Source organism: Eptatretus burgeri, chromosome 12 (assembly GCF_056783735.1).
Source record: "Eptatretus burgeri isolate ZD-2024b chromosome 12, Ebu_testis_v1, whole genome shotgun sequence".
NCBI lineage: Eukaryota > Metazoa > Chordata > Myxini > Myxiniformes > Myxinidae > Eptatretus > Eptatretus burgeri.
Genome location: NC_140972.1, coordinates 9,867,884 through 9,892,883, shown reverse-complemented (window position 1 = coordinate 9,892,883; position 25,000 = coordinate 9,867,884). Strand labels below are relative to the sequence as shown.

The following is a 25,000-nucleotide window of genomic DNA, read 5'->3' as shown; positions in this document are numbered from 1 at the left end:
GTGCACATTTTTCAATTCACTCACAACCACCATCATTGGGATGAAATTGGCTCCAATATTTATACAGCATTCAAATGGGGCAAGTTGTATGTTCATATTGTTTCCAACTAACTCTGTCCTATCTTTAAATTCAATATAAGAAGAACAGGATATTAATGGGGGTGGCAGATACCTGCAAATGCAATCCCACAAATCTCTATAAAGACTTGCAGTTATATTTTGGGGTTAAGTCTTGGAATGAGCAGTGTCCATTGTGACTGTGTCATCAGACTTGCCAGAGATAAGCATCAGGGCCTCACCTGTGGATCCCATTTGTGTTTTTTATGGCCTCTTGCCATCCACAATGGTGGTTGGTCATCAACGTCCATTTCTGGACCGTGCACCTTCTCTCCTCTTTCATTCCTCAGGACGGTCACCGTGGACCTGCTCATGCTTAGGTTGAGTGCCTTAACCCTGTCTTTATGGACAGACCATGATCCGGTCCCAAATCCCTCTCTCCCTGTACCCATAAATGCACCTCTACTCTCCCATAGAACTTTGCATTTGTCCTCCTATTTATTAACTATTGTGTTTTCCCACTCATGGGCAGCCCTCGATTTGGGAAGACACCTGTTCTTCACCCTGTTCACTCTGCAGTTGTTAGAATATAGTTAGTTGTAATTTTCCTTGTATTATCAAGAGAACTACTCTTAGTCTGAGTTGTCACTATATTTTGATAATTTGGGTTCCATGTCTCTGTGTGTGAGTATTTGGTGATCACCGTGCTTCTCTTTGGCCCTGTTTAGAGCACAAAAATTGAGGCGCCCAGAGGTCACCTTTAATTGGTTATTTTGAACGCAAACCAAACTCTTTGCACCTCTGATTTGGTCTTCCTTTCTATTTGCTCTCTGGGCACCTCAAACGTATTGAAGTGGAATGAACCGGAAGTTTACATACAGAATAAAGAAATAAATAAATTGCAGAAGTTCTTGTCCATCACTTTTTTTTTTTTTCTTGCACATTGTCTTTCATTTGCAAGATTTTCATTACTCATCCGGATATCCTTCCAGAAGCAATAATTATGGTCATCCAAAGTGAAATATATATGTGTGTGTATACATATATATATATATATATATATATATATATATATATATATATATATATATATATATATATATTGTGGCGAGAACGACCACGAGGTGGAGGAGGTTATGCCGTCTCTCACCAGACTCCCCGGGATTGTAGGGATTGTAGGCCGTCGCTCCGGATAATTCCGTGAGCTGGCGGGTCGCTGAACCGACCGTGGACGCCAATATCTCAACCACGTAGCGTAGGGTCTGTTTGTCGAAAACTAATTTACCTAAGTAGCTACACGATTTAAACTATATCGGGGAAGCCACGCCCTCGGAATGCCTGGTCGAACCGGATTTACTCTACCGGCAGCGGTCGATTCACACTGCTGACTACCGCTTTGCCACCAACTTTCCAGCTCGTTGCAGTCGAGCGGGGCCTGCCCAGGACGTCCCGGCTATGATAGACCGATTACCGGGGATGAAACCCTGCTTATACTGATACCCGGACCATGCAAGACCAATGTAAAAAGGGACAGAAACGGACTGGGAACATTTCTAATAAATTTATTAACAGTAAATAAAGACAAAGGCAAGACTAAGCGCGAATATGCAAGCAGGGAAATATTTACAATAAGCAAAAAGACTTACTCAGTTCTACTTAAAGACGGGCCCACACGCAAACACACACACAAAAAGAAAAGAAACCCCAGAGTCTTTATTTGACCCTCACAGCCATGAAGAGGCGAGCTGGGGGTCAGAGTTCAGTGGATACCTGGTCGCCGGAGGGAAAGCGTGCTCTGTAATGCGGCACCTGCCAACAGGTCGTCGGTTTGGTCCCAGTCGCACGTGTGGGACTCGTGGCTCATGGCGGCGCTCACGTGGCGAACTGTCGGGGTCGAAATGGCCCAGAACTCCCCGCAACAGCCACCGCGAAACAGGACCGACCACCTTCAGCCTCTGCGAACAAACTCGGCCGGACCCAGTCACCGTGAACAAACTGACTGCTCGTGACCCACTGCTCATAACCACACACGAACTCTCGTCCACAGAACTCCTCTCCCCGTAACAGCCACCTTGAAGAACGAACCAGACTGCCCACAGCCACCGTGAAAAAACTGCCTGACCCAACCACCGTGAAAAAACTCCTCCTTACTCAGAGAGTCTCGGAGATATATCTCCTCCCACCATGGGGAGGGGCTCTTGGTGAAAAATGCCTCGCTTGTCCGCCCTTCATTGGACAGGGTCCTTCGGTCCACCTTTCCAGGGCGGGGCCTTGGCCTCTGCCGGGAAACCCCAACCGCTCTTTCCACATGGGATCAAACTTGATGAGTAACAGTATAACGCTGCAACGGCCCCTCCTGGGAAAACCCCAGCAGGTATTCCACGCTGGCCCACACTCGACGAGTAACAGTATCAACGTTGCAAAGGTACGTTGGTGGTGCAGGCAGTTGACGGTGGATCGTGACGGGCCGAGGGGTCATGCAGATGGCTTGTTGGTTGTTAGATGTAAAGATTTAATAACCTAACTAAAAGAAGTTGCAACGCACGTTTTTGATTCTCCCACTAGACAAAAGGAAAGGGATCTGACTACATATGTACTTCACAGGATAACTTTTGGGACCTGTATGTTGAATGCAAGTCTGGTGTTGGCTCAGTGGTTAGGGTAGCGGCTTGGGATCCAAGGGTCCTGAGTTCAAGCCCTTTGGCCGCTGAATTAATATACACCAGGGGGTTGACTCAGCCTGTCATCCTTCCGAGGTCGGCAAATTGAGTACCAGCTTGCTGGGATAATTAAGCCATTCAAGTATCTTGCGACGGAGTGGCAACCTGTCCAGGATTGTGCCCAACATCCCAGGAAACTGCTTCAGCAGCACCGACACTCTCTGTGGAGAGTATTGTTACGAATTTCGCCCGCCCGGCGTGCGATCGGCCACGTAACTCAAATCGCGATGCGTCGCCCACTGGAACGGACAATTCAGTCGTGACCCTCCTAGAACAACCGCCAGGAGCCAGTCACGGGTGGGGGTTTAACCTCACCATAACCCAGTCCGTATTCTAACCGCGCGAAATAGGGTGAATCGCCGAATGTCGATATACCTAAGTACCCGCGCGGGTAGTGTACCGAGGAGTTGTACCACGCCGCAGGTCGACTCTGGACACGAACCGCTTAAGCAGCTCGTTTTGTGCTGCAGGGATCACCGAGCGGAGTTATCGTCGACCTCGATGGTTCAGATTATTTATTGGGTGTCTACACCCACTACCAATCCCTTACGTGATGCAAGATGGAACTTTCAAACAAAGGAAAGGACGCAACGAAACGGGAAACAATTTGACAAGCACTTTTATTCACACTCAGACAAGCACGTATTCACAGCCATACAGTAATGCACATATAACAGTCAAAGCAAGAACTCGAGGGGGAGCACTCGGTAGAGTGCAAAACCTCCGCCGCCAATACTGCTGGGTCACTCAAGTGAACCTGATATCCTATTCATTCAATTTGACGTCAACAGTGCTCACAGAGTTATAGTTTGCAACTTTCCCTTTTACTTTTAACTTTTACATACTCAATTCATTTGTCATAACTCGATTCCTTGAGACAGAAATTGATTTTACCTGGGTATGGCCACCTGAAGTTCCAAAATCAGCCGCAATTATAATTTTGGCATGTTTTTGTTGGAAATCACTTATAACATGTAGACGTGCAAAAAAAAAAATCGAAATTTTGTTGAAAAAAAAAAAGTTGCAAAAATGTTTTTTTTTCTCGAACAATTTTTTTTTGGGGGGGGGGGGGATTGGAAATCACTTAAAACATGTAGAAATGCAAAAAAAAAAAATTCAAATTTTTTTTTAAATGGCCGCCATAGTTGCCATATTGGATTTTGGACCAAATCCAAAATCTAATGGCATGATCCTTGGACCATACCTAATCCCCCCACCAAGTTTCATCGAAATCCGTCCAGGAGTTTTTCCGTAATACTGTTCACAAACAAACAAACAAAGGGGTGAAAACAGTAACCTCTGATCTTCGATGGCGGAGGTTAACAATATGCAGAGTTAAAACCGAATAACGCAATGTACAAGCACTTATATGGGTTTACTTAATAGACTGGCGCCACACACACACATTTACACCAAAAGCAAAGAAAACACAAGCCACCCTCACAGGCAAGGAGGTAGACAGGTCCCTGGACCAAATGAACGTGGGACCTGGGTGATCGGCCAGGTCCACGAGACCGAAGGGGTCTTTACCCGCGCCCTCGTGCCGCGATGGCGGGCCAGCCGCAATGTCCGCGTAACGCGCTTGACTCCGTGCCGCTGGTATGGTCGGTGAGCTCCCTCCGGCGTTCTCTGCACAAGCACGTGTTTCTCGGTTGGCACCACGGTTGGGGTGGGGAACGGATGGGGTTACCGGCACTATCTCAGCGTGGATGGGGGGAATTGTTGATGCCCGGGATGGGGAGAGGGGAATGGCTGACGCTGGGTCCCCCTAACGGGGCCTCGAGACCGCATTGACTCCAGCGAACTCTCGCCCCCAAGCCCTCCTCCATGTCTCTGCTCCACTCCGCAACTCGCTCCTCGACCTCCGCTCCGAGCTCCGTCCCCCGTTCGTCGATCGGGCCCCGTCTGCACTGCCTGTTTCGAGCTTCTTCCTTTCTACCATCCGTCCCCGTATATCCTCCACTGCCGACTTCTCCGACTCCACCTTGAGCTGTGCCGCGTTCGCTCTTATATAGCCCGGAGGTGGAGCGCACATGCAAATACGCGGATCAAATCGCGTTTGGAGGCGGGGCTACTCCGCCCGATGTTCGACCATTGGATGGACGGAAAGGGGGCGTGAACCTCTCCTGATCCGTTTCTCTCTCCAAGGGATCCATATGCTTCGCGTTTGGAGGCAGGGCCACACCGCCCGACGCTCAGCCATTGGACGGACGGAAAGGGAGCGTGAACTTCTCCTGATCCGTTTTTCCTCTCCCGAAAGGATCTATGTGCACTCGTGGCACGACGCGTTTGGTAACAATTACCGAACGGGTTTTGGACAGCAGGACGTTCGGTGTTGACAGGTGGTGTGGTTGATGGTTGTGGAGGGAGAAAGGCGAAGGTGGTGGGGGGTTTGCTGTGGTGGTTTGGTTGTTGGCGGGCATCGTTTGAGAATGGCTGTGAAGCGATGTTTGCGGGATGGAGTTGTGGAGGTAAAGAGGCGAAGGTGGTGGTGTTTGAGTTGTTGGGGGATTATTGGTCCAAAATAATGACAGAGAAAAGAAAAACGGCTATCTCAAAGGATCGCAGCCCGGTGAACACGGAAAATTCCCTCTAAACAACGGTGGGGAAATCTAACTACACACATGCTTATCGTCATAACTGATCTCAGGACCCTTTATGGTGTATTGCGAATTTCCACAGCCGTAACAGTATGGTTCCAATTATTATTATTATTATTATTATTATTATTATTATTATTATTATTATGTTGAATGCAAATGGTTTCCAGATCCATAAAAAATACAAAAACAAATATACACACACACACACACACACACACACACACACACACACACACACACACACACACACACACACACACACACACACACACACACACACACACACACACACGCACATGATTTATTAATATGATTTTGTGTTTGATTATGAAGAAATAAGAGTGTGCCAAAGGTAAGGACACAGTGAGGTCAAATCACCAATTTTGAATGGAGGACATTTGGGTCACCCTTTGCTGCGTTCTATAAACGCTCGCTGTTACAGCGATCTCCGAATACCTATTTTGGGGTGCCCGATATCATATTTGTTCTATAAATACAGCCTATGATTGATATCCCATCTGTTATTTTTTATTAGCCCCCGTTGTACTTCGTCCAAAATGGGGGCTTGTGGATTTGGTTTCGATTTTCATGTCCGTGCATCCGCAACCATATCTCGGACATGTATGGATTGATGATTTTAATCGAACTTGGCACACAGATGACAAATTATGGTATACGTATGCACATCATTTTGTTTCGCGATGCAATCAAAGATGGCTGACTGGCAGTCATTTTGTTACTTTAGCATGTCCCCAACAATTTCTCGGACATGCATGGTCCAATTTTGTTCAATCCTGGCACAAGCACAGTAAGTGATGGTATACATGTGCATCTCGCTTTAGTTTGCGATCTGATCAAAGGCGGCTGACTGGTACACTGGCGGCCATTTTGTAAATGAATATCGACTTTGCCCTTCAACTCTGTTCAGCAAAATTGCTAAAACCATGGGGGCTTTGACATTTTATGTCTTTTCATCCTTGTTTATTTTAAATCCAGAACAAGAGTGCTTTCCTTTGTGGTGTGATGAAAACCTACCGACAGAGAGAGAAGCAAGGTGGTCGGTTGCTCGACAGTGTGAAGGGGCCAGACGAGGCGAAGATTAAGGTGCTGTGAGTTATTGTCGTTTTGACATTTATTCACATGAACTGATGCTTCATCATTATAAGTTTTAAATTTTGACTTGTGTGGATCCTGTGGACACTGCCTGGGAGCCAGTGACGTATTTATTAACATTTTAAAGTCTGAGTGGCTGTGGTTGTGCTGGTGTTAAACCCATGGATGCTTGTCAAGTGGGGGTTAAAATATCAGGGTTTGCACTCTTTTCTGATGTCATTGCAATGAACACGTTTGAGTTTCCTTCCCCAAAAGACTGTTCTTTGAATGGAAGAACGTCAGGAAGAGTCTCGCTCCCCGTTCCAGTTCACAAGCGCAATGACTTTAAATATGATGATTACTGAACTTTGTGATGTGCGGTTTCAATAGCAGTCATGAACCAATCATAATCTACATGCAGCTTTTACAATGTTCAGGATCCTATCTTTTTTTGTATAGCAAAACTTGTCATTAGAACTGACATTTCAGTTTTATTCCAGTATGAGTAGCACTGTAATCAATTTTCTATTTTTATTATCTTGCCAAAACGAAGTTTTTGCAAGATATGTTAGTCAGCTTGTATGTTTTTTTTTGTTTGTTTGTTTGTCTGTCATCACGTATAAAAAATTCTGCAGAGCAGTTATCATTGGAAATTTTTGTAACTTCGCATATCAGAGGCCAATAGAGGTCCCTTTCAGCCCATAAAATTTTGAAGGTCAAAGGTCAAGGTCACTTTGTCGCAAATCAGGGGAGTCGACGAAACCCTTATTTTTTGAGTAATTTTGATCGGATCATCTTCAAACTTCATGGGAATATAGTTCATGGTCTGGCGCTCAGCTGAGTAATTTTTGGTGGCGATTGGCCTTGACCTGCATGTTTTTAAATTTTTTTTATTTTTTTGTCTGTAATCACGTATAAATCACTCTGCAGAGCACAGTTATTGGAAATTTTTGTTACTTCGCATATCAGAGGCCTATAGAGGTCCCTTTCAGCACATAAAATTTTGAAGGTCAAAGGTCAAGGTCACTCTGTCGCAAATCAGGGGAGTCGACGAAACCCTTATTTTTTGAGTAATTTTAATCGAATCGTCTCCAAACTTTATGGGAATGTAGTATATGGTCTGGTGCTCAGCTGATTAGTTTTTGGTGGCGATTGGCCTTGACCTTTATGGTTAGCGCCTGAGGTCAAACATATTTGACCCCAAGGTCAAATTTTCAAGTTTTAGGAACCATATCGTGTAGTACCTCAAATTGAACACCTCGATGAGTGCTTTCTGGATATGTCAAGCTTGAGAAATTATGACGTCATTTGGTGACGTTATGAGGCAAACACATATTTTTCATGGTTACTCTGTAGAACGATTCTCATCAGAATCTCTCGTAGGCAGATATTCCTCAAGGAGTCGCTCCTGGTGGATAGCAGCTCTGTTCACCTCAGTGTGACCTTAAAGAAGTCACACGTGGTCACCTTTTGGCATGATACGGGTCACCCTGCGGGTGACATTGGTTTATTTTTATTTTAAACCGGTTTGTACTTTTTGAAACGTAACTGGGTGAGGTTATGAAGGTTTCCCGTGCTCACGAAGCGAAAAGCAGGGTGAAGCAATTGGTTCATGTCACTCCGTCTGTCCGTCTTATAAGTTTATGATCGAGGAACAACTAACTTAAATCGAATGTTATATTTTGGACACTAATCGGAAGACATGTCTTTAGTTTTATCGTACTTTGGCTCGAATTCCTGCCGATCGCACATGCGCAGAGAGAAGTGAGATAATTATTTATACTCTGTCTGCCTGCCTGCCTGGCAGTTAAACAAAATTGAAAATCATTCCAAACAAGAAACTTGCTGTTTTTAAGGACGTCATAAAGAACACAAGCACGAATAACTGATGTAATATGTCAGATGAGGTGATGTAACAGACACTGCGGGAAATGGCTGTAAAACTGGAATTGATTCGCTCGTGCGACTTTTGCGATCTTAATTTTATTTAAATTTAATTATATAATTGAACACTGAAGTACACAAATTGCCTCATCTAAATTATACACGCATGTTCATGACCTCTCAGATCCAAGCAAGTACCGCTGGAAGTTCCCGGAAGAAGTTGAGAACATCTTGTCACTGTTTTTTATTTGAGATGGAACCCCAAACAGTACAAAATTGAAGATAAACGTCAGTTAGGTTTGGACTGTCAGGTCAGGTCAGGTATGGGAGCATGTGCCAGAACAGCACGTCGCTGCATCCACTTTCCGCCGGTACTCCAGGGGCCTCCGTCTGGCCATCCCCCAGGCAGATGCCAGGCCCATCCCCATCTCCTTGAGATGATGGTCAACCTGCTGCAACCATGAGGCACGTGGTCGGCCCACTGGCCTCCTCCACTCATGAGACTCCCTCGCTGAGAGAATCTGGTGAGCAGGATCAGCGTCAGGAAAACGAGCCACATGTCCATACAGCCGCAGCTGACGCTCACGGACTATGCAGGTAACAAATCTCATCCGAGTCTCTCTCAGCAACCGCTCGTTGGACACAAAGTCCGACCAGCGATAGCCAAGGATTCTCCGAAGAGACCTGGTACCAAAGGAATTAAGTCTCCGTCTCAGATCCTTGGTCAAAGTCCAAGTCTCGCACCCATAGAGCAAGACTGGAAGTACCAAGGACCTGAAGACTCGGACTTTCGTCCTCCCGCACAGGTACCGGCAGCGCCACACCCCATGATCCAGTGAATCCATGACTCCCCAGGCCCGACCCAGACGTCTATTGACCTCCGGCTCACAACCTGCGGAGACATGAATATCACTGCCAAGGTAAGTGAATCTATCCACGACCTCAACATCCTCACCACAAACAGACACAGACAGGACAGCAGCATCCAAGATGTCACCCAAAGCCTGGATCTTAGTTTTGACCCAAGAAATCCGTAATCCCAACGGCTCCGACTCCTCATTCAGCACGTCGAGGGCCCCCAAAAGGATATCTAAGGTCTCCGCAAAGATGACTGCATCATCTGCAAAATCAAGGTCCGAGATCTTGACATTGCCAAACGATGCACCGCAACTTGATCTCTCCGACATCCTCCCAAAAATACAGTCCATACAAGTGCTGAAAAGTGTGGGGGCAAGTTCACATCCCTGACGAACTCCAGTAAGAACTGGAAATAAGTCAGAGATGGTACCACCACACTTCACAGCACTCTCAGTACCAGAGTAGAGTTCAGACATCAGATCGATCAGTTTCGGTGGCACCCCACGAAGACCAAGAATCCTCCAGAGGACATCCCGATTCACTGAATCGAACGCTTTACAGAGATCAACATAGGCTGCAAGCAGCCCCTGCCGAAACTCTCGTCTGCGTTCGGTGAGGACACGAAGTGCAAGGATACGGTCAATCGTTGACCTCTTTGGTGTAAAGCCTGATTGCTCTGGACGCTGGTGCTCAAGCAGATGGTGGCGAACCCTATAAAGCAAAGACCTTGCCCGGCACTGAGAGCAGCGTCACCCCTCGGTAGTTGTTGCAGTCTTGGCGATCACCCTTCCCTTTCCAGAGAGGGACAACAAGGCCCCTCTTCCAGTCAGTTGGGATGATGCCTGTGTTCCAGGCAGAGAACAAAACTGCATGCAACGACACGAGTGCAGCATTTCCACCAGCCTTGAGAAGTTCAGCATGGATGCCACAGATCCCTGGAGCTTTGCCCCGTTTCAACTGGTTCACCGCAGCCCGTGTTTCCACAAGCGATGGTGGACCACAGTTGATTCGAGGGTCAGCAACAGGGATTGCAACACCCTTGACGTCCAACTCGACAGCTGGGGGATCAGCCTGGTACAACCGCTCAAAGTAACCGGCCCAGCGGGCCTTCACTTCAGACTCCTCTGTCAAGAGCCTACCACTCTCTGCTCGAACTGCAGTGCTCCGAGGGATGGGCTTGGATGAACGTAATGCGCGAATTCCCCTGTAAGCGGGACGAGAATCACCTGTCCACAGGTGATGCTCTACCCCCTCACAGATTCCTCGCACATTGGCCTCCTTGTCCACCCTCAGTGCACGTACAGTTTTACGCCTCAGCTCATGAACAGCTCAGCTCTGCCATTCAGCCTGGCCCTGCGACTCTGGTCAATGGTATCCAGTGTTCCTTGAGAGACAAAATTCTTCTTTGCCCTGCGGTGAACTCCAAGGCATCCACCGGCAACATCAAGGACGGTGGTCTTGAAGGTGCTCCACAACTCTTCAAGACCCCCCAAAGCACCCAGACCCCCCAAGTGTCCACTCAGCCTGTTCGCAAACTCCTCAGCTACTCTCTCATCCCTGAGCTTGGCAACATCCAGCCTATATAGGCTGGGATGGTACCATTCTCCAGGATTTAAGGTGCAGCTTTAGAGTTGCTACAACAAGCCTGTGGTCAGTATTGAGGAACTGAGCACTCCGGTAGACCCTGCAGTTCTGGATCATCCTCCAACGACCGTCAATGAGGACATGGTCAATCTCCTTTGCCACACCGCCAGCGTTGGAATACCAAGTCCAGCGATGAGCTTGCGGGTGCTGAAACCATGAACCAGCCACCCTAAGTCCATGACTTCTTGCAAAGTCAAGGAACTTAGTGCTATTCTGGTTCATAGTTCCTGACCCATGGGGACCAACACACACCTCATAACCATCCCTATCAGTTCCAGTCGATGCATTGAAATCCCCCAAGAGTAGAAGTGTATCTCGTCTGGGGCACTGATCAACCACAGACTCGAGTGTGGCGTAGAATGTGTCCTTCACGGTGAGATCACTCGCCTCAGTCGGAGCATAAATAGAGACCAGGGAAATGACACCTAAGGAGTGGCGAATCCTTAATCTCATAATACGCTCGTTGACCGGTGTTACCTCAATTATCATTGGGGTCAGCTTATTGGACACAGCTACAGCAACTCCTTGGGTATGGTAACCATCAGAGCGACCAGACCAATAGTAGGTGTAACCACCCACCATTATCTCGCCGCAATCCCGTCTCCGAACCTCAGAGAGAGCTGCAATCCCGATGTCCAAACGCTTGAGCTCAGATGATAACAGAGACAGGTGATCATCCTCTCTTAGGGATAGGACATTCCAGGCACCCACCCGAAGGGTCCGCCTCAGGTTAACCCAAGGAGACCGGCGTCTGGTGGACGACACCTCAGCACCACTCCGACACACTCTCCCGCAATCTGACCCAGGGATGTTACCCCGTGGTTTCCCTCCAATCAAAGATTGGGGGTCCCGAAGGCTTTGCCCCAATCCTGTCATCCGGTGAGCTTCCCTGCGAAGGGAAGCTGCACAGGAGGTACTCCCACGGAGTGGGTTTTCAGATTTTTTTGCGTTTTTGCGTTTTGCGGAATGAAGCGTTTTACGGTGGCCGGAGTGCAAATCCTGCCACCAACCTCCTAATAAGAAGTAACCCAACTGCAGGAGGACGTCCGCAGACACAGTTGGGCACTAGATATGGATGGCCTTTGGCTCACAAGGAGCTCCTCCGCCCTTTGACAGGTTTTGTTTTTAATCCTGCTGGGTGTCCATATCCAAACACCCTCCTCACCAGAAAACCTGGTGGGGGAGACGGTTTAGTCGCCGACAACCCGACCATGGAACAGGTTAGTACAGGTTTACATGGTACCTGTAGCAGGTCACAGATCGAACCTGACCTGAGTTTGGACTGTGTGTTGCTTTTATCTCACAAGCGTGGCAATTAGCAATGCATGACAACTGAAACTTCAAAAATCCAAAATCCACAGATATTAAAATATTTTGCTTGATCTCATCAATAACGATTCAAAATTATTATGTTGAAGCGGTTTGGGGGCGGGCGGGGGTGGGTGGGGGAGGGATTCATAGCGAGATTGTGGTAAGAATAGCATGGCCTTTGTGATTGTGTGACGTTGATTACTCTTGTAACAGGGAGAATGTCAGAGTAAGTCATATTGTAAAACATGCATTGAGGAGGCAGTGAGTGTTAACTTTAAGACATTGTCGAGTGAGTTTGTTGTCTAAAACCTCCTGTTTACGAGCGAGGTCGGGTGAGAACTTGTGTACAAAGGCACAACTTGAAAACCCGTTGAGCTCTACGAGATACACCATGGAATCTGTGGCTGGCGCACTGCAGGCCATGGTGGCTTGGTCGACTGCGGAGCCTTGGAGATGGTGCCGCAGACTTTTTTTTATTTGGGCCGCCCAGAGGATGACGCCCACAGCCGCGGGCAGCCGATAACAGTGACACACCATGCATGAAAGCGGTCTCAACGTTTGTGCAGGCCTTGATCATGTGGTGCCAGTCAGTTTTTGAGTTGGAGTTTGGATTTGCAAACCAGCAAAAGTTGTTGTAGAGCTCTGCATATACATTTCTCCTCTTCCTCGCTGAGACCGGTGGATGACTCAAGACATGGACTCTGGCTTGCAGCCATCACTCACCTTCATCGCCTAGTTCCTGCCATCCTGCTTACCCCGATCCCGTGCGTCACAACCGTGCCAGCCACAGGTCCTTGCCTGCCCCATTGTTTTGTGTGATTCTTGTTACCTCTGCCACCGAAGGTGGAAGGAGGTTATGTTTTCACCCCCAAGTTGTAGAGGTAATCTCAACTGAGCAGCCTATTCATTTTGATGTCAAAGGTCAACTCAAGGCCAAACTTCTAAAATCATCAATTTTCAACTGAAAAATCGTCAATTTACAACCTATTAACTTGAATGTTGAATAAGATTTCCAGAGTCCATCACTGAATTGGAAAAGCAACTGTTTTTGAGGTCAAAATGTCAAAGGTCAACTCAAGGTCAAACTGCTAAAATCTATTTCAATCTGACAAATTTTCATCCTATTGACCTGAACTTTGATTAAGATTGTGAATTTTAATCTTGAGGAAATGGACAATTCGATGTATCCATGGCAACCTTTGGAGAGGGGGTTGTGGATTTTGCAAGTATCGTGCTCTGCACGACGTCTTTTTTCTTCTTTGTTACTTACGAAATCTATAAGATTTCCTAAGTATATTGATGACGTCCGTTTTTGTTTGTTTGTTTGTTTGTAGGCACGATAACTCGAGAACGGAAGAAGCTACCAATGTCAAATTACACCACGTGATTCAGGAGGGTGATGGCAAGTGCTGATTAGATTTTGGTCAAAATCGGTCAAAGGTCACGGTGAGGTCAAATATTCGATTTTTGATGGTTTGGTACAGATAACTCGAACGGAAGAAGCTACCAATGTCAACTGACACCACGTGATTCAGGAGGCTGATGGCTAGTGCTGATTAGATTTTGGACGAAATCGGTCAAAGGTCAAGGTCACAGTGAGGTCAAACATCCAAAACATTCGATTTTTGATGGTTTGGTACAGAATCATCGAAGAAACTTCTGGTTTGCGTCGCTACCTTCTCTCGAGACAGCTTTTATTAGACAAGGTCAGAGGTCAAGTTGACGATTTCGTAAGTACCAGTCAATGACTGCTTGTTTGTTTGTTTGTTTGTTTGTAGGCACGATAACTCGAGAACGGAAGAAGCTACCAATGTCAAATTACACCACGTGATTCAGGAGGGTGATGGCTAATGCTGATTAGATTTTGGTCAAAATCGGTCAAAGGTCACAGTGAGGTCAAACATAATTTCGTAAATTCATGTGGAGAAATGGAGTATTTTTGCTTCGCTCGACGTTACGAGTTCGTTTTAACTTCGATTTTAATTTTGTCTTCGGTTTTTGCGATCGCTTAGGACGCTTAAAACTCGGTTTTCGAAATTCTGGTAAAAATCGGATGTTTTGGAGACGTTTTAAGATTGTATAAAAAAATATATATTTCACTCGACGCGTCACGGGTCGTCACGTGATGCAGTGCGCTCGAGCAGACGCGTCGTTGAGTTACGTTAATGTGTAATTGCTTTGAGAAATGGAGATTTTTGCTTCGGTCGACGTTATGATTTTTGATGGTTTGATACAGAATCATCGTAAAAACTTCTGGTTTGCGTCGCGACCTTCTCGAGAGACAGCTTTTATTCGACAAGGTCAGAGGTCAAGTTGACGATTTCGTAAGTACCAGTCTATGACTGCTTGTTTGTTTCTTTGTATGCAGGATATCTCAAAGTTGTGGACTGATTTGGATGAAATTTGGTGGGCAGGTTGGGTGTGTGACAAGGACGAACTGATTAGATTTTAGTGAAAATCCGGATCTGGCTACTTTTTTTTTTTTAATTGATTCTTCTTGAGAGATGGGGCCAAAAAAACCAATATGTAGCACAATATCTCAAAAAGTTGACAGATTCGGCCAAAACTTTGTGGGTGGACATGTTAGGTCTGCGGCAAGGAAGAATTGATTCAATTTTGGTGAAGATCCGAACACGGATCTAATAATTTTTTCACTGATTCTTCACCATTGAGAGATGGAGCAAAACTGATATATAGCACGATATCTCAAGTTGTGGATGGATTTGCATGAAACTTGGTGGACAGGTTGGGTGTGTGACGACAAATTGTTTCGATATTCGTGACAATATGAATCCAGATCCGGATATGAGAGTTATTTAATTTTATAAGTGATTCTTCACCATTGAGAGATCAGGCCAAAAACAATATATAGCATGATATTTCAAAAATGTATTGGGCCAGATATGTTCTCGTGGATCAGGCATTACGTGGCGGAGGTATGTGCTCCACCTACTGCCCTTGTTGGTTTGTGCTGGTTTACGAGCGCCAGCCAGAGTGACCACTATATTCGTTATGTCTATGTGTCTGTATGTATGTCTGTCTGTCTGTTCAGAGCACAACTTCGTGGGATGTGATCCGATTTGGATGAAACTTGAATATGATGTTGATATCAATGCCGAGTTTTGTCTTCCTGGCGATGGGCGTCCCACGCCCAGTGTGGGCGGAGCCACGCCCACTTGTAATTTTTGTTTTTTTTTCAGATTTTTTCTCTTTTTTTTTAATCGAAATTCCTGCTCGAGAAATTGTGCGCATTGCCCATATGTACAACATATAAAAAGTCAGTTTGATTCGGTCAATTTTGAGGGAGAAGATAGGTTTTGAAGAAATGGGTGGTGACAGATAGTTGGGCAGCAGCTAAGATTGCCCATTGTGGGCGGAGCCAGCCAGAGTGACCACTATATTCGTTATGTCTGTGTGTCTGTCTGTCCAGACTCCAGAGCATAACTCCGTGCACTTTGATCCGATCCTGATGAAACTTGGTTATGTGTTCCATATCAATGTCTGGTTGTGTTTTTCTGGATGAGGGTTTGCTTCGCCCATTGTGGGCGGAGCCACGTCCAAAAAAATAGCAATTTTAGGGGGTAGTCGGATTAAAAATCTATCTTCTCCGAGGGAATTTACTGAATGGAATGGGTTCTTCAGTATTTGAATAGCAAAATGAATTATCTAAAACTTGTCGCCCGATTTTTCATTTTCGTCACAAGGTCAAAAACTTAGAAAATTGCGAATTTTGACATAAAAATCATACGACCGCCCAAACTTTGAGAGTTCGGCTGACAATATTTTTTTTCTGCATAATCTTGGTCATTCCCCACCTAAAGTCTTGAAACCATTTTGCTCTATCTCGAACACCTTGCCCGTGGCGCCCCCTTCAAGTTTGTTTTTACGCTGATTTCATCAAAGTATGGATAATCCGATGAGTGTGAAATGCCATATAGCCTGTATGACGTTATATTGTTCCTGGAATGTTCCAGAGGAAGTTTTGCACCAAAGGTCATAATCCTTGACCTTTGACCTTTAAACGTCAAATTTTCAAAGTTGTGGGAATCGAACCGGGTTTTCGACCTTCTTCGACGAACTAACTCCAATAAGCTATAGTGTGTATCCTGTTTCCTTATTTTAATGTCCACAACATTGTTTTGTGACCTTTAAAAGTTACTGGTGCGTGCCCATTGGTGCAAACAAAACAAAACAAAAACAAGCAGTCATAGACTGGTACTTACGAAATCAGCTTGACCTCTGACCTTGTCTAATAAAAGCATGAATCAGTCAGAAGCCCAAGGGGAGCTTTAATTCTGAATTCATTGTGGTCTACGATTTTTCACTGCAGTTTGCAGATAATGAGTCCCAGACAAAAACTAGATTTCTCATAAAAATTCCATTTTTTTTGTTTTTATTTTTAAAAAAGTAATTCAGTACCAGCAGGATATGCCAGATAATAGGTGTATTACTTTTCAGAAGAATCTGATAAAAGACTTATTATTTATTAGAAATATCAGTTATTCATCGCTGTTCCAGAATTTCGACAACCGAGTTTTAAGCGTCCTAAGTGATCGCAAAAACCGAAGACAAAATTAAAATTGAAGTTAAAACGAACTCGTAACGTCGAGCGAAGCAAAAATACTCCATTTCTCCACGCAAAACCTTAACGTCACTCAACGACGCGTCTGCTCGAGCGCACTGCATCATGGGACGACCCGTGACGCGTCGAGTGAAATATTTTTTATACAATCTTAAAACGTCTCCAGAACATCCTATTTTTCCCAGAATTTCGACAACCGAGTTTTAAGCTTCCGAAGCGATCGCAAAAACCGAAGACAAAATTAAAATTGAAGTTAAAACGACTCGTAACGTCGAGCGAAGCAAAAATACTCCATTTATCCACATGAATTTACGGAAATATGTTTGACCTCACTGTGACCTTGACCTTTGACCGATTTTGACCAAAATCTAATCAGCACGAGCCATTACCCTCCTGAATCACGTGGTGTAATTTGACATTGGTAGCTTCTTCCTTTCTCGAGTTATCGTGCCTACAAACAAACAAGCAGTCATCGACTGGTACTTATGAAATCGTCAACTTGACCTCTGACCTTGTCTAATAAAATCTGTCTCTCGAGAAGGTAGCGACGCAAACCAGAAGTTTCTCCGATGATTCTGTACCAAACCTACAAAAATCGAATATTTGACCTCACTGTGAACTTGACCTTTGACCGATTTTGACCAAAATCTAATCACCACTTGCCATCACCCTCATGAATCACGTGGTGTAATTTGACATTGGTGGCTTCTTCCGTTCTCGAGTTATCGTGCCTACCAACAAACAAACAAACAAACATGCAGTCATCGACTGGTACTTACGAAATCGTGAACTTGACCTCCGACCTTGTCTAATAAAAGCTGTCTCTTGAGAAGGTAGCGACACAAACCAGAAGTTTCTACGATGATTCTGTTCCAAACCATCAAAAATCGAATGTTTTGGATGTTTGACCTCACTGTGACCTTGACCTTTGACCAATTTTGACGAAAATCTAATCAGCACTAGCCATCAGCCTCCTGAATCATGTGGTGTAATTTGACATTGGTAGCTGCTTCCGTTCTCGAGTTATCTGTACCAAACCATCAAAAATCGAATATGTGACCTCACCGTGACCTTGACCTTTGACCGATTTTGACCAAAATCTAATCAGCACTTGCCATCACCCTCCTGAATCACGTGGTGTAATTTGACATTGGTCGCTTCTTCCGTTCTCGAGTTATCGTGCTAACAAACAAACAGAAACGGAAGTCATCAATATACTTACGAAATCTAAAGATTTCGTAAGTAACAAACAAGCAGTCATAGACTGGTACTTACGAAATCGTCAACTTGACCACTGACCTTGTCTAATAAAAGCTGTCTCAAGAGAACGTCGTGACGCAAACCAGAAGTTTCTGAGATGATTCTGTGCCAAACCATCAAAAATCGAATGTTCTGGATGTTTGACCTCACTGTGACCTTGACGTTTGACCGATTTTGACCAAAATCTAATAGCGCTCGCCACCACCCTCCCGAATCACGTGGTGTAATTTGACATTGGTAGCTTCTTCCGTTCTCGAGTTATCTGTACCAAACGATCAAAAATCGAATATTTGACCTTGCTGTGACCTTGACCTTTGACCGATTTTGACCAAAATCTAATCAGCGCTCGCCACCACCCTCCTGAATCACGTGGTGTAATTTGACATTGGTAGCTTCATCCGTTCTCGAGTTATCTGTACCAAACCATCAAAAATCGAATATTTGACCTTGCTGTGACCTTGACCTTTGACTGATTTTGACCAAAATCTAATCAGCACTTGCCATCACCCTCCTGAATCACGTGGTGTAATTTGACATTGGTAGCTTCTTCCGTTCTCGAGTTATCGTGCCTACAAACAAACAAACAAACAAACAGAAACGGAAGGCATCAATATACTTACGAACTCTTTAGATTTCGTAAGTAAAAAAACTTTCAAACCGCATGCCAGAAACAACTTCACAGGCCGTTCCTTCGCTCTCACGTGCCCGTACGTGCGTGGCCGTACATGCAAAAGAAAAAAACTTTCAAACCGCGTGCCAGAAACAACTACACAGGCCGTTCCTTTGCTCTCGTAAACGACGACTGGTTTGGGGCATTGTGTTTAAGAAAGTACAGAAATCGAGAAAGAAAGAATACAGTAAGTCGATAAATAAAGAAAAAAATCGAGAAATAATACAGTAATCATCACTGACTGGATTGGGGTATTGGGTTTAACAAAATCGAGAAAGTACAGAAATCGAGAAAGAATACAGTAATCGTCACTATCTGGAAGTGAAGTCCTCACTGTCCGGAAGTTCACATATGGCAATTACGATTATTCGCAATTTAGGTTTAATGGACAATTATTCAATTAGCGCCAACGTATTTTGCCTTTTATCGCAAGGAAAAAAAACAGAGAAGAGGAAAGAGGAGGAAAAAAAACGTGCAAAAAATAATTTGCTTCCTGCTTCAGCATACCAGCACTCTGATGTTACCCAAATTTATGCACCGTCTAATATGAAAACGATCATAACTTGGGGCATTGTGTTTATCTATAAATGCGCATAAATCGAGGAATTATTAGAATACATGAAGTCATCATTATCCGGAAGCCCGTATGTTGTCACCCGTAATGGGGAACGTGGCTGCCAGTAAAAAATAATAATAATAATAAATAAATAAATATTCAAACCGCGAGCAACAAACAACAACCACACAGGCCGTTTCTTCGCTCTCGTGTGCCCGTACGTGGGTGGCGCGGAAGTTCGCATATCAGTTACGATGACTCGCAATTTAGGTTTTAATGGCCAATTATTCAATTTGCGCCAACGTATTTTGCCTTTTCGCAATGTCATCGCAAGGAAAAACAAAAAGAGAAGAGAAGAGAAGAGAAGAGAAAAATAAAATTACTTCCTGGTTCGGAGCATACCAGCACTCTGATGTTACCGAAATTTATGCACCGTCTCATATGAAAACAATCATAACTTGCGGCATTGTGTTTATCGATAAATGCGCAGAAGAAATCGAGAAATTATTAGAATACACGAAGTCATCACTCTCCGGAAGTCCGTACGTTGTAACCCGTAATGGGGAACGCGGCTGAGCTTCCCTTCCCCATCGGCCACGCCCACGCAACAACGTGTTTTGTCATGGGTTTGGTAAATAAATGACCATAACTTGGGAAGCACTTGTCCGATTAATATCAAACCTTGAAAAGGCACATCCTCAGGTCCCGAGCAATATATCTGGCAAGTTTCAATTAGATCGGACCAGCGGTTGTCGAGACACAGCAGACACGCGCACACACACACACACACACACACACACACACACACACACACACACACACACACACACACGCGCACACACACACACACACACACACACACACACACACACACACACACACACACACACACACACACACACACACACACACACACACACACACACACACACATTGCTGGAATTATAGATAGATGCAAAGGTCAAATTTTGAAAGTTGTTGAACGAAACCGGGTTTTCGACATTTTGCAGCGAATAACCTGTCACTCATACCACATCATGTTGATCATTTTTATAACTTGGTCAAAAATTATCACATTGTCTCATCCTTGACTTCTGAAACAATCTTCATCGTCAAATACCGCTCGTGAACCAGCGTCACCTCCCGGCTTGTTTTATTTCAATTTATTTTTTTCCTCATAGAAATCTGCTTCTGTAACATGGTCTTGCTGTTGGAGCCTCCTTTTGCTCTGATAAAGGTTTAGCACCTGAAATGTCACCTTTGCCTCGCTTCCTTTGGCACTTCGCGTACCACGATCATTGTCCTGTTGGTTTCATCCATCGTTTAACTTGTCTGCCTGTATAGATCGACACTCGCCTTCACCAGCAAGACTAGTTCCTCATTAAAATTCCAGGAAAGTTTTACACTGGAGCGATATTGAGCTTGGAGAGAATTATTTCTCGAGGTCCAGCTCAGAACTTTTATTGACTTCATGAAAGGCTTTGTCTGCAATTCCATATTTGGAAGTCAGAGGACCCATATCTAACAGAGAGAGTTTGGGTTTTTGGAAATGACGTGAGCCATATCACTTAGGGGATTTATGGGTCACTTGGGGATGGTGTAAAATGCTGGTGTGTTGGTACAGTGTGGAGACCTTCCATAGGGCATTGCCATGGACTCTTACTCAAAAGGGACAGTGTGCATTGGTGCAGCAATGTTTCTGCCTTTGAATTTCTTCAGCAGGATAAAGAAATGTTTAATAAGAAGCTTTGCACAAGTCGGTATTCTTAATGGTGTGGGGGAGAATGGGCCAGTTGGAATGTGAGGTACAAAGTTTAGGGGAGCATGCTCTAAATACAGGTACCAAATCGCTTCCTGTGAGCAAGTCAGGGCAGTCGAGGTCGATCGTCATTTTGCACAAGTCTCGCTCTTTCCCAATTTTTGGTCTGTATGTGGAACATGTATTTGGTCTTCCTGTGCAATTCTGGTATTGGTGATGCTTTGTTGCTATTGCGGAATGTCATCAATTTTCTGAACGTATTCGTAGTCTGTTGCAGTGGTTCGTCGGCGTTCAAAAAAAATCCCCCCCACCCCCCGAAAAGCTAGTATGGGGTTCATCAAACACCATGTGGTTTTGTATGACTGAATGGTCCCCCCAAAAGCCTCCTTTCATAAATTGATAAATCCGTCATGGAGTTTTCTTTTTCCAGTAGAACATGAGGTTTTCAGTCATTTCTCAGCTGAAAACGGCAGCAGCATCTGTAGGTTACTGTGACCGAACTGGCAAGGTTGGTACATTCAGCATGATGCCATTTGAAAAACCAGGCAGTTTAGCTGACTGAGATTATGAATGGAACCTTTGAAGTGGCCCTACTTATTTTAAATTTATCTTGTCTTGCCTTGCAAAAGTGGAGCGATGTTAGTTGGTCTCCCTCTTGTGTGCTAGCAATGACGTGGCTTTGTGTTTTCCTAGGTTCTACTGGACAGAACAGGTTACACGCTGGATGTCACAACTGGACAAAGGAAATATGGCGGCCCTCCACCCTCTTCTGTGTACCCTGGCACACAGGCCTGTGAGGTACATATGGATACAAAGTCTGCACCAACCTTTGCTTTCACCTAATTCTAGGACAATGTAGGGCACTGTATCACATGGAGTTTTGGGAATGCTGCAAGATTCTTGTGATAATCACCAACTTGCACAGTGTAAAGTGAACCATGGCACCGATATTCACCAAAACCCATCAGATTTGCCATTACAACTGAGTTGCAGCCATACGGTGGGGATAGAGCAGTAATTTCTGTGTTATTACAGTGAAGGTAGAGCTGTAATTTGTGTATCAATTCAACAAGTGTAGAGCGGTAATACGTGTATCCTGACGGTGAGGGTGGAGTTGTAAACCGTGTATCATGACAGTGACAGTAGCGGTATAGCTCACTTTGTGGCGATGCAGCGAGTGGAGCGGTAATCCATGTTTCAATACAGCGGAGGTAGAGCGGTAATCCATGTATCAATACAGCGAAGGTAGAATGGTAATCCATGTATCAATACAGTGAGTGTGGAGCGTTAATCCATGTATCAATATAGCGAAGGAAGAGCAGTAATCCATGTATCAATACAGTGAGTGTGGAGCAGTAATCCATGGATCAATACAGCGAGTGTGGAGCAGTAATCCATGTATCAATACAGCGAGTGTGGAGCAGTAATCCATGTATCAATACAGCGAGTGTGGAGCAGTAATCCATGTATCAATACAGTGAGTGTGGAGCAGTAATCCATGTATCAATACAGCGAGTGTGGAGCAGTAATCCATGTATCAATACAGTGAGTGTGGAGCAGTAATCCATGTATCAATACAGCGAGTGTGGGGCGGTAATCCATGTATCACGAGAGGGGGAGCACTCGGAAGAGTGCAAAACCTCCGCCGCCAATACTGCTGGGTCACTCAAGTGAACCTTGTATCTTATTCATTCAATTTGACGTCAACAGTGCTCACAGAGTTATAGTTTGCAACTTTCCCTTTTACTATTAACTTTTACATACTCAATCCATTCATCATAACTAGATTCCTTGTGACAGAAATTGATTTTACGTGGGTATATCTACCTGAAGTTCCAAAATCAGCCGCAATTATAATTTTGGCATGTTTTTTTTTTGGTGGAAATCACTTATAACGTGTAAAAATGCCAAAAAAAATCGAAATTTTGTTGAAAAAAAAGTTGCAAAATTTTTTTTTTCTCGAACAATTTCTTTTGGGGGGTTGGAAATCACTTAAAACATATAGAAATGCAAAAAAAAAATTCAAATTGGCCGCCATAGCGGCCATATTGGATTTTGGACCAAGTCCAAAATCTAATGGCATGATCCTTGGACCAGACCGAACCCCCCCCTCACCAAGTTTCGTCGAAATCCGTCGAGGAGTTTTTCCGTAATACTGTTCACATATAAACAAACAAACAAAGGGGTGAAAACAGTCACCTCCATCCATCTTCGATGGTGGAGGTTAAATATAGCGAGTGTGGAGCAGTAATCCATGTATCAATACAGCAAGTGTGGAGCGGTAATCCATGTATCAATATAGCGAGTGTGGAGCAGTAATCCATGTATCAATACAGTGAGTGTGGAGCGGTAATCCATGTATCAATACAGTGAGTGTGGAGCGGTAATCCATGTATCAATACAGTGAGTGTGGAGCGGTAATCCATGTATCAATACAGCGCATGTGGAGCGGTAATCCATGTATCAATATAGCGAGTATGGAGCGGTAATCCATGTATCAATACAGCGAGTGTGGAGCGGTAATCCATGTATCAATACAGCGAGTGTGGAGCGGTAATCCATGTATCAATTCAGCGAGTGTGGAGCGGTAATCCATGTATCAATCCAGCGCATGTGGAGCAGTAATCCATGTATCAATATAGCGCGTGTGGAGCGGTAATCCATGTATCAATACAGCGCATGTGGAGCAGTAATCCATGTATCAATATAGCGAGTGTGGAGCAGTAATCCATGTATCAATACAGCGCGTGTGGAGCGGTAATCCATGTATCAATACGCAAGTGTGGAGCATTAATTCATGTATCAATATAGCGAGTGTGGAGCGGTAATCCATGTATCAATACAGCGAGTGTGGAGCGGTAATCCATGTATCAATACAGCGAGTGTGGAGCAGTAATCCATGTATCAATACAGCGCGTGTGGAGCGGTAATCCATGTTTCAATACAGCTAGTGTGGAGCGGTAATCCATGTTTCAATACAGCTAGTGTGGAGCGGTAATCCATGTATCAATACAGCGAGTGTGGGGAGGTAATCCATGCATCAATACAGTGAGTGTGGAGCGGTAATCCAAGTATCAATACAGTGAGGGTAAGGTTGTAATCCATGTATCTGTCACTGCAGCGAGGGTCGAGATACAGCTCACTGTGTCGCAGTGAAATCAAGCAATTATGTATTTGTTGTTCCGGGTTGTGATGGAGTTTCTTGAATCTTGTCCTTGATTATTATTTTCTACATTTGCTTAAACTATGATTGTCCATGGAGTTTTAAAGCAAAAGCACATTGCTAGATACAGATACTCTAAGAGGCAATTTGACCCATCATTGCTCAACCACATCCCACAATTCCTCATGATATTGATCATACCCAGAGAGGAAAGAGTTTTTCTGTGAGAAGGAGGACTTTCTTGTTGGCTGGGAAAGGAAACTACATTAGGCTGTACCTGGAGAGTGTCATGAGCTGTCGTGTTTATGTCAAAGCAATGTATGGATGTCTGCTTGCATCACATGTTCAATAACGCATTTGCTTGTAGTCTGGTTCCGGGGCTAGAATGTTTTAATCATCATCAGGATAATGTTAATCTTTTTATTCTTTCACTTTCACACGCACATTTTCCTCTCCTCTCATCTTAGCTTCTGCTCCTTTCCATTTCCCTCTTTATGAGCAACACTTTGCGTATAAGTTCATTTTTATGTAATCCTTAACAACCTTTCTACTTGGATGTCTTGATTTTCTTCATAATCCTTTGATCCTTTCCTGTCCACTTTTATTCATTTATTTACATTCTTTCCCTAGATCATTGCACGATCATTTGGGGATTACATGATCCCACCAGGACATGCGGTGAGTAAATCGTTGATTAGCTGCATGAAACTGGTGAACGTACTTTTCCAGCCCCTCACCAACCCCATTCATTCATTTATTGTCTGGCCATGGTAATTTTGTATTGTTTCTTTTGCAGGTGTTTGTCGGCAAGATTCCACGAGACATGTACGAAGATGAACTC

The 25,000-nt window shown here is 44.6% G+C and overlaps 1 protein-coding gene across 5 annotated transcripts in view; it reads left to right on the top strand.

The window, feature by feature from the left end:
• The window catches only part of LOC147015059 (heterogeneous nuclear ribonucleoprotein Q-like), an 84,279-nt gene that overhangs the window by 41,628 nt on the left and 17,651 nt on the right, over window positions 1-25,000 (top strand). For all 5 annotated transcript variants that reach the window (XM_085849425.1, XM_085849427.1, XM_085849429.1 and 2 more), the window contains 4 exons: window positions 6,377-6,484; window positions 21,690-21,794; window positions 24,790-24,837; window positions 24,956-25,000. The exon at window positions 24,956-25,000 is cut by the window's right edge and continues 132 nt beyond it. In XM_085849425.1, coding sequence (XP_085705551.1) covers window positions 6,377-6,484; window positions 21,690-21,794; window positions 24,790-24,837; window positions 24,956-25,000 — 306 coding nt within the window. The remainder of the gene's footprint in view (window positions 1-6,376; window positions 6,485-21,689; window positions 21,795-24,789; window positions 24,838-24,955) is intronic.